At 34.6% G+C, this 11,148-nt stretch overlaps 1 protein-coding gene across 1 annotated transcript in view; it reads right to left on the bottom strand.

The window, feature by feature from the left end:
• Positions 1-213: 213 nt before the first annotated feature.
• Positions 214-11,148, bottom strand: part of CHM (CHM Rab escort protein) — a 132,547-nt gene continuing 121,612 nt past the window's right edge. Inside the window, exons 14-15 of the mRNA XM_037908078.2 lie at positions 8,803-8,972; positions 214-3,016 (exon numbers count right to left, since the gene is read on the bottom strand). Of these exons, the coding sequence (XP_037764006.1) occupies positions 2,810-3,016; positions 8,803-8,972 (377 nt within the window). The 3' untranslated portion in view covers positions 214-2,809. The remainder of the gene's footprint in view (positions 3,017-8,802; positions 8,973-11,148) is intronic.

Genomic DNA, 11,148 nt, shown 5'->3' with positions numbered 1-11,148 from the left:
AAAAAAGGTGTGAATATTGTATGAGCTCCAAGGTGCTTGAAGGATAATACAGCTACTTGTTTAAAAATTCAATTAACCTTATCTTTCTTTAACGTGATTTATTAATAATCCCACAGATAAATTGCTGGTTCTTAAAAAGTCATGTTATCTTTTGAATACGTCCTGTCTGACAAGCCTTAAAAACTACTTCAAATAAACCTAACCCTCACTTTGTAGGCTTAAATCATTTAATTTGAGAACAAACCACAGTTCAATACATGATTTCCATATAATAAAAGATCAACAGTCTCGTCTATTCCTATTCCAAGTGAGCTATTGGGTACTCAACTACCACAGGAAAACACATTTAAGATTTCATTCACTATATGAAGACGACATGAAAAGAGTTTTTATCCAATCAATGTAGTGGAAAATCATAGTTTATGACTTGTAAGTTGCACAGCCCTTGTTTTATCTAAAAATCAAATGTGTAACATTACAAACCTTTTACTTTACATTGACATGAATGCATGAAATATATTTATTAAATATATATTAAGTAAATTTCTGGGGATGCATGTAAATTTTAATCACATTACAAATAGCAATGTGACAATAAACTGACATTAACAAACAGTACAGCAAAAGTTTAGAAGCTAGCAGTAAAGTGCTTTTCTTGCACAACTGAAAGAAAATACAGAAAGAAATGCATGTGCAAGCAAACCTTTAATTTTCAAACAACAAATGTAATTTCCTTGTAAACAGAAAAGATGAAAACTCAAACATGATTCCTGTTACTGAAAGGCAAATAGAAACCAGGTTCTTGTCTTAGTTCCTTTACAGATCTGTAGATGTTAACTATAATTAACCTACATTCATGCTTTTTGGTATATACACAGCAATGGTAGCTGAGAATGAAAAGGCAGGCAGGCAATTTGTTACCATCTGTAATTAGCTGCTTAATTGCAAGCATACCAAAAATCACTATTATTTAGCAATCAAAATGGATTTCATCTACATTTTTTCTGAGGACTTTAAGATTACACAGCACGATGCCTATCTAGTAGAAACAAATGTGACAGAATGTAAACATTAACACACATTTAATAAATGCAATTTGGATATTGTATGATGATGCATGACAGAAAATAATGTTCTACATTGTGTTAGCTGTGTTGTAAAAAAATAAATAAATCGACCTTTATGGCACAAAGCCATCTCCAAGGCAGGCACATTTACTGAAAAACTGTAGAAAATCCTAGCTGTGTCAATAATTTCAGTCAATACCAGACATCAATTATTTGATGGCATTATTTGTATTGATGTACGGTATTTAAAACAGTACTATAATTTGCTGTATAATGGTATAATCATATCTAAGCTTATGTAGCAGTTTAAACTCTGACCATCATCAACATTTGTTCACCATGTATATGTATAGATATTGGTGATTTATACTATATATATTTGACTTCAGGTAATTTTTTAGATTTTATGGTAAAACTTCCACCACTCAAATTTCAGTTTTTTGTAATTAAAAGTCCATATGTACTTATTTCTTTCTTTAGCTAGAGTGTATAATTTCAAAATATTATTTAGAAGAGAGGTGAGAGCCTATTTACTATCATTAACCTTTTCAAGATTTTTCTGCTTTTGTAATTCTGTACACAAACCAAGTTTATAAATACATTTACAAATTCTCTTGTATAAATATGCTTTATGATTTATCATTACAAAATGCATAATTTACAGCTATCTCACGACTTTTAGACATATTATCTGGGATGAAGACAATTGTAATTATAACCAGTCCAACATTTTCCCTCCAAAACTATGGCCAAAATTTTCTATTTTAACTATTTAAATTTTTCAGACCTTAGTCCTGCAAATCCTTATGTATGTGCAAGTTTGGGGCCTTAATATTGTTTAAACAAAATATTTACAGGGACTCAAAACATGCTTATTTCTGGTAGTTCTTAATTATGTAAACAAGTCCAGCAGTAATTAAGTAATTATATTTTCTTCCTGACTAGACTGTAAAAGTCACTGGCAAATATAGTTAAATTCATGACACCAACCAAAAAAGGAGTGTATTAAATGTTTATAATGTTTTAAGTACTACTATACATGGTTTCAATTGAGACCAGTATATTTATTACATACAGTTTATTTCTGCTTAATATGAATAATGAACTTATGACACCAATTTCAAAAACTAGTATAGAATATTTTTCATAAGCAAAGTAAATGTGATATTAGCTATTCTAAAAGCAGCATTCAAATGAAGGACTTGTATCAGCAAACATAAAAATTTATCTCCTTGAACACTCTAGAACTGTCAATACTGTCTAATGTTCCCTCCTTATATGCAATTTAGAGGGAAAGATTTTGGGGCAGATCCTCAACTGGTGTAAATTGAAGTCAATATAGCTATTACAATTTACATCAGCGGATGATTTGTCCCATTGTCAATTATATTTAACTAACTCACAAGTTTTGTTGCTATTGATAATCTTGAAGTGTGTCTCTGTTTGTAAGGTGGAGGAATCATTACTAAAAACCAAAGTCTTCTCAAGGAAATTAAAATCAGATTTGAAAATGAAATGTTTTATTTTATGATTCTGGATCCAGCTCTGTGACAGGTTGAGTATTACTCAATTATAAGCGGTCTCACCGAAATCAAATGAGGCTACTTAAAAAGTAAGATACTATTCAGCCTAAGTAAGGAGATCATACATAATAAATACAACGGTTTGTACTCCCCCACCACCACGTCAGTCAAACTCTTTCACTGAAATGATAGTGATACTGGGTTCAATCTCAGTACGTTCTATTCTTCATGATGTTCTTCTGAAACTTTACAGCTATCTCCATCACCGCTTTCCTCAGGCGAGGGCTCTGTTTTTGCATTGGATGAACTACTGAATCCAGGGTCTTCTGGCTGAGTCCCATCTCCATCATAGATAATATCTTCTGGATTTGGTGGTGGTGGACAGAATTCCTCCTTAGGAAACATTTCTTGAAAAAGTGTCTCAGCCTATTCAAGGAAAACACAAAAAGTTAACTTTAGGTTGACGTTTAATATATTGCAGAAATATTTTACTGACATTTAAGATTAAAATTCTATCATTGCAACAAATTATAATGATCATTTGACAGAATTACTAAAAACAGATCAAAATCTGAAAGAAAACCAATTCAGATTGGTCAGATTCTGTAGTTTTTAGAGTTTCTCAGCAATTGTTGGTGCATTCTACAGTATACTGCAAATGTAGCTTTCATTTACAAAATGTATGAATCTTTTTCCACTGAGAAGACGCACCTGGTTCCAGTTCAACAACAGAAGCGGCAAAGGAAGGAAGTAATCTCTTCCCCCTCAGAAGGTATAAACTTCACAGGGCCATTGGAGCCATTAAAATGTTAACATTTAATATAGATCATCTATCCCCGAAATACCTCCTTTTTAAATTAAAAACCGCAAAAAAATCATAGCTGTATTGCTTGTATGTAGTATTTACTACTGATGTTTTTCTCATTAAAGGCATAGCTCAATATTCATTACTATTCCTGTAAAATGTACTATTTTTGTTGACAAATGTATATGTATTTTTGCATGATTTATTTTTATACTTTACAAAACCAGTTATAAATGCTTATATAGCTATAAAGTTTGTGTTTGCATGCATGTGTACCCAAACACACAGACCACTTCTCTGAAAAAGGTGTCTATACACATAATATGTTATATTTGAATAAGAATAAAGTTGCTATAAGAAGTAACACAATGATTTCCTTATTAAATAATTTATTCCAGACACTGTTAAGGTTCAGTAATTAAGTACTTAAAAGTGACAGTGTTAAGCTGGCGACTGTCACAGTGATTGATGTTAAAAAAATGCTTACTGTAGGAAGAATCAGGACAGATGCTATTATAATGCATGGATTACAATTGTAAATACACTACATTCTGGGTAAGCATGGAACTGCAAAGGAACAATAATTCCTGCAAATCATACATTTTGCATAGATTCAAGATCTTGGGGACCAGGGGCAAAATCCCAGATAGCCATAGCTATGTAAAGATGTCATTACTTACCTTATTCAATTTAAATTGCTTTTCCCAAATTAAGCAATCTCCTTTTATAGGCCATTTAATGATTCTGATTTACAAGGAGAGCTAAGGAGTCTTACAGTTTGGGGATTATTATGTAGAGAACACCAAATGATACACACTGTACAGACAAACTGAAGACAAGTTCCCTGTCCCTAAGAGCTTACACTCTAAGGCAAGTGGATCTGGCACTAGCACACGGCCCCACAGAAGTCAATGGGACTCTACAAGAGCACAGGGATCCACCTGAGTGCATCTCTTTGCAGGATCAGGGTCTAAATAAAGTCTGAAATGAGATGAGATTTGTACTCTCCACTCCCACTTCCCACCTCCACGTGTGAAATTAGGGGTACGCAAGGGAGCTGGATTTTCAGCTTGGAAATGGAGACTGAATGGGTCTATTTATTCACAGAACAGATACAGCATGGACAGCGGCAACAGAAGATTCCCCCACTCTCTCCTTTCAATATACCTCATCCTGACGTGGAGGTATCACTTCAAGAGATTAGAGGATAAACTTAGTTTCTGTGCCCATCCAATCACTGGCATTTGCACTGGCCAACAATGAGGTCAATTAGTACCAATTGCAGACATGGGTTTTGTGGTGGGGGTGCCTGTCCACTCAGGAACTGTTCTGAGCTTCACAAGTTCACATTAACCAAAGAGTATTCTAATGATGAACTTCACTCACCTCTGACCACCAATGGATTTGAACTGAGATTCCAAGGATGAAGGATTCCATTAGTAAGCTTCTATCAAAGTGACACAGACTCATTTCCGTATCATTGTAAAATTCTGGTTTCCCTAATTTACATTTTTTCTCCTCTTTCAAAACTGTTTTCAGTTCCTAATCAGGAATATAGCATATCTAATACACAAATTCTATTTTACAATACAAACCATGCCTTTTCAATTTGAAAATCAGCCAAATTGATTTTTTGATTGGGGGGAAGAAAGAAAAAAAAAAGGCCCCAACTCTTTATATCAAGTCTCAAAAGAAAATTTTAAAGATAATGTAAGAAAACACTTTAAAAAATCCCCAACATTTCTATTTTAACCCACAGCAAAATTTTATCAACAGTTACTCTGGTGACATTGTTATGATGAAGAAAATGCAATGGCATCTTACATTTAAAGAAAAGCACCATCTAAAACAGACCAACATTTGCAGTGCATCTGCCTTTGATAGTCAGTATCAAATTAGCCAGCAAATACCCACTCCAAAACTTGGTCAGATAATTATGAGATTGAACATGGACAGCATTTCTCAGTATGCTATGTAGGACAGCATGACTTTGATTGTAATTGAACAATTTAATAGTACAGAGTGCTTTCACATCTACCAATTGAAAGTTAACCGTATTCAGTTGAAATCATGCAGAATAACCAACAATAATTTAACAGCCTCATGGTAAGTAACTGATATAGTAAATAGTTTCTTTGATATTTAGTGGTTACAGGTAACAGCATTCCAGTCTGTAAATTTCTAAGTTAAGCACCATACACTATTGTGTAGAGAAGCTACAGAGATATTCCACTGAATGCATCCGATGAAGTGAGCTGTAGCTCACGAAAGCTTATGCTCAAATAAATTTGTTAGTCTCTAAGGTGCCACAAGTACTCCTTTTCTATTTGCAAATACAGACTAACACGGCTGCGACTCTGAAACCTACAGAGATATTGTAGTTTAACAACCATTACACTGTTTTAAAAAAAATTAAAATTACAATGTACTTTATAGTGGTTTTCTGTATTCTGGACATCTACCTTTAATAGCTTCCACAGAAGCCATATAACCCCTTTCTATTTAACACATATACAGAATCCTGTTGAACTAACAACCGGATGAAATACAAAATGGCCAATACATTTCATAAATCTCAATACTTCCAAATACCACCAGATAATGGGGAAAAGGCATGCAATGCCACAAATGTTGACAGGATCTTTAGTGCATACTATTAACTTGAGATGAATAATATCTTACACATTTTAAATATGGTGCAGGTAATATTATACTAAATATGAAACCTTGGATTCAACCAACACACTGACGTACTACACTATAATTCATCTATAAACAGGTTATGCTGTTGAACAAATACATTTGGGAGCCAAATTCTGCCCTTGATTTAAACTCAGAGCTCCTGTTGTCTTTAGAGAGAGCTCCAAATAGCACTAATTCCTCTCTTTAGCCTTATCCCAGAGGAAATTAAAACATCACATCAGATTAAAACCCAATATGATACACTAGAAAATTAACCAATTAAAACTGAGGTTAAATAGCCTGTTTACTGGATTTTTGGCAGTAAAATCATCTGCAAAGAAACTGTGGTACTGTCCTATAGACCATACTACTAGTTATACAAAAATCAGACCACATGATTCACAAGAACTGGTAATACTCAAAAGTAGTGCAAGTGGAACTCATGGAAAGCAACACTAAGAGCAAACATGGAATCAATCACCTATGTTAGAGAGAGATAATCCAGATCATCACCATGCTAATATAGCATGTTCCCTACAGTAAATTTTCTAGTGGTTTTGTCCTATGCAGTTTAAAAGTATCCTAAGTGAGGGAACTTCCACCACATTCCTAGGAAGATTAATCCATAGCCTCATTTTAAGGAAGTCTGCCTTATGTTCAGCCTACATTTTCCCAGTCTTAATTTAATCCCATTACTATTTCTAGTAACATCCCTGTGTTTCATACTAAAATGTTCCTCTCTCTCCTTGCTGTTTAAATCCTTTTTGTATTTGTGAACTATGTTCCACTGAAAGCTAGTCATTGCTTAGGTAAACTAAATATATTATTTCCCTAAATCAACCCCTCCAGCTCCTGATCATTTCTTCGGCTCTTCCTCTGAGCTCAATGCAGTTTACAAATAGCTTTTTCAGTGGTCACTTGCCCAGAAGAGAATACATAATTTTAGCTGCAGTCATTTCAGAGCCATATAGAGGAACTACAGCAATCTGAATTTTTAAATTTAAAGAACAGGAGTAGCTTCCATTTACAGTAATATCACTCATATTGAAATGGAATGGAGGGGAAAACAATGATGGTCCTAGAAAAGGTGGTGGATAAGAGGGTGTGGACAGAATGGTGTGAACATGGTATACCACAGCTCATCACTGGGTAAAAAGTGTACTGTAAATATGCCCAAAATTAACTTTTAAATGTAATTTAAGCAGCTTTTAATTTGCACTCAGTTTAAAATGGTAAAACAGTTTAAAATGATCTTTTAAACAAATCATTTACAATGTAACAGTGCTATCCTAATGTTTTTCACTATTTCTCTCTGTATAATCCTTTATCCTCATAGTTTATCATCTTGGGAAACAAATTATTGCCTTGTAAAACAAAGTGAAGGATACTATTTAGCCCTTAATTATACTGTTCTGACACTACAGTTCAGGCTGTGTCAGCCATTCCATTATAAAACCCTATTTTAAGGAGTTTATGCTTGGCCATAAAAAACTGCAGCTGGATAAAAGTTTTCCACTCATGTTCTCTGGCCAGAGCCACTTAAAAATAACCCAAACTTTTAAAAAATACTATAGTCACTTAACATTATGTAGGTGTAAAAAGAGTTCATGTGTGCTAGCACTGAAAGCACTCATAACATGGTGATAAGTGCAATATATAGGTCTAAACTGCCAGCCTATCTTACTAGGGTGGATGCTTGAAGGGAACAGCAAAGAAGAGACACCTTTGAGGGTCTTTTTTTTGGGTGAGTCAGGGCCTGGACACAGTAGGATCCATTCTTCCTCTGCTGCACATTAGAAGGGAGAGCAGACAAAGAGGAGCTAGGTGATATAGTAGTACTAGAGGGGCATCCTACTTGCAGCCTGGATGATTGGGCTGCTGTTTATTCCACCCATAGTTAAGGTTATTTCCACGCCTCTCTGCTGCTCTGATAGGCAAGTAACTTTTTTTTTTGTGGTCTTCTCCAAAGCATTGGGAGGCCATGTCTTCAGTTGAGCATCGCTGTCTTATATCTTTTCATAACGCAAACAGAACTTGCATGATTACATTCCATTGTACTTTGAAAATTTACTCTGCAGTGTGAACTCTACTTTTAATTTTTCTGGCTTTTCTTGGTTAGTGTTGCTTTCTTCTCTACAAAGACACCAGAATTCACCTTATTCTCTTTATCCCCACTGCCAAAAAATTGCCTGTTCTCTGGTTACTTCCTGTGTGATTAAATCTATCCTGTGTTCTTTGGTCTTCCCATCTTTCACCTGTAATATAGCCAAAAATCTTGATACTGTACGAGGATCATCCTTTTCAGTTATGTCTGCTGCCTTGATTCTATAACTTCCCTTCCCCACCCCCATTAAGTTTAAACTTTCCCTCTATTGTCAATTCATATCATAGCTCTGTCCATGTCTAAATTATGCCCCTATCTTCTGTTATAACCCAGTGTTCCACCACAGTGTCTTCTAATGATCCCTTTCTTTTTATCCCACTCCCACTTTCAAGTCTTCCATATTGCATCTTATTAGCTGACTTCTCTATGAGCCTCAATTTTTCAACTTGTTCTCTTCCAAAAAATTTCTCAACAGTCACCAGTTCTATGAAGCACATTACAGCTATATTGCCAATGCACTCTGTTCTGTTTTATAACAAACTGTTTTATACTCGGCACCAGCTGAGGTCTTTAAACTGAAAGCTCTTCAACCACAAAGTTGAAAAATAGGAGTTCCCTTACCTGTTTGACAGCATAGTCATTTCCTAATGCACAATCTGGCCCAGAACAGACATAGACGTTTGAGGGTAAACAGTCATATGAATTCCTGTCAATGCCTGAAGAATCTCTCATGTTGAAGTATACTGCCCACAGGACTCTGGGCTTTTCCAGTCCTCCTCCATTTTTGGACTCTAAATGTCAAGAAATATTTTCAGTGACCAGCATTCAAATATAATAAGAGACTTATATAATTCAGAATAATAAAACAGTCAATTCAGTTATTAGCATGAAATTGCTGTAATAGAGTATAAATATATACATTTTAAAAGGCACTAAAGCATACTGATAGTACTTTTAATGCATTCTTACTCTAAGGTTTCAAGAAAGGAATTTCCTAATTCGCCAATTAGCATTTTAAATCTTGCTGGATTATTACAATTTTTAACTTTTGAATAAAGATTTCAGTGTTAAAGTAAAAAAATGTAAGTTAATTTGCATCCAACAAGCCTCATATTGCTCCTGATAGACCCCAGCAGGGTCCTATTACAGTATGTGTTAAACTGACCACCTCATTCTGGGGTTGCGGATTTTGACGTTCAATACGTTTTCCAACCCTTTTCACTAACTGGTATTACCCTCAGTGTTCCCTTTTTAATTTCAAGAACAAATCACATTAGATGTTTTTCCATGACTGGTTTAGAAAAGGGCTTCTCTGCAGGAAAAAAGGTGTAGTTATAGACTGTACATTCTCCTATGCCTAAAAACCAAAAGCCAAATTTTACATTGATATGACATTGTACATAACAAGACAGGTGTAAGTAGTAAAACAGTCTATCTAGCCACCCCCTTATTTCATCTGACCTTATAACCACCTCTTAGTTGCTTTTTCTGTTTCACTTCCCTTTTCCATCCCTTCAGTATGTATGACCGTTACACTTGTTTTGTACATCAACCAAATGCCAAATAAATGCAAATTACGCTGCTTTTCCATTTAGACCTATTGTTTTGACCAACTGATAAAGACATATCACTGATGAGTTTCATTCAGTGATTTACATAGGAAATATACATGCTTGTAGAAGCTCTGAATTTGGCTCCCAAGTGCCTTTTCACCTTACCCCATTTGTGTCCACTGACCAGGGGAATGAGAGTATGGAATTTGTTCCTGAACACAGGTCCTCCGTATAACAACCTGCTGCTATCAAGCAACAGTGTCCATCTCAAATGTTGCTTCACAATATACATTTTATTTTGTCATTTCCCATTTAAGAATGACTTAGCAGTTATACAGCCTCTTTCAGAGGATAAAAGAGTGTTTGACAAACCATAAAGGGTGAGATTTTTAAAAGGGACCTACAGAAATAAGGTGCCTAACTCCCAAAGCAAAAGGGAGTTCTTATGAAAGAACTGGGAACAAATACAGAAAATAAACTACAACCACCATGGATAATGGAGAACAACAAAAATAATAAATTACTCCAAATCAGATAGCTTAGTCATTCTATTTTTGTCTTTTTTGTTGTGTCGTTAAATGGAAATCAAAGGTGAATTTCTATTTATGTCTGCTTATCAAAGAGTGCACGTTATTCTTAATGCATGAGAAACTACCATAAACTAATTCTTCCTCATTTACTATCTGTATCTTCTTCCTGTTACTCAGTATATGGTTTGTCAACCTGCACAAATCCAGCAACACATCTTAGAAGACGGGGGTAGCTGATTTCGATAGTGCAGCAATGCAAAAGCAGAATGTACAATACTGATACCGAGATTTTTAGATGTTATTTTGTTTGGCAAATTCATTCTGTCCCTTTTTGGTATTCTACATCCTCTATAATAATTGCTGCCAGCATTATCGTCCTGCATAAAACTTTACTCCTTATAAAATAATGTTAGATTTATTCTTTTTCAAAGAACCAACTGTCCTGCCAGATAATGCTGACATTCAGAAAAACATAAGCAACATAGTACTGTAAACAAAATAGCAAGAACATAAGGATAAATCTATATCATTCCATCAGCATCTATTTTTTATGACTATCAAACAATTTATTTTAAAAAATAGGTGTTAACCCTACTGAATAATTTGAAAACAAATTAAATCCATCAGCCTGTGAAAGCATGAACCTTAATACAGAACAAGATGCACTTTAATATATTAAAAAGTTCATACTGCTCATAAAAGTTACTTCTTCCTTATTTAGGCAGGAAAATAAATGGAGTCCTCTTCTCCAGGTGACTTTCCCTCTTTGACCTGCCATGGCCCAGTGCTCCCTTTATCTAGTGATTCATTTTCAATAACTCCAACAGTATTTGTTCTGACATTTTAATTAAAATACGACCACTACCTCATCCTGATGATAAAAA

Source organism: Chelonia mydas, chromosome 9 (assembly GCF_015237465.2).
Source record: "Chelonia mydas isolate rCheMyd1 chromosome 9, rCheMyd1.pri.v2, whole genome shotgun sequence".
Lineage (NCBI taxonomy): Eukaryota > Metazoa > Chordata > Testudines > Cheloniidae > Chelonia > Chelonia mydas.
The sequence above is the reverse complement of the archived record's forward strand: the minus strand, read 5'-3'. Positions and strand labels throughout refer to the sequence as shown.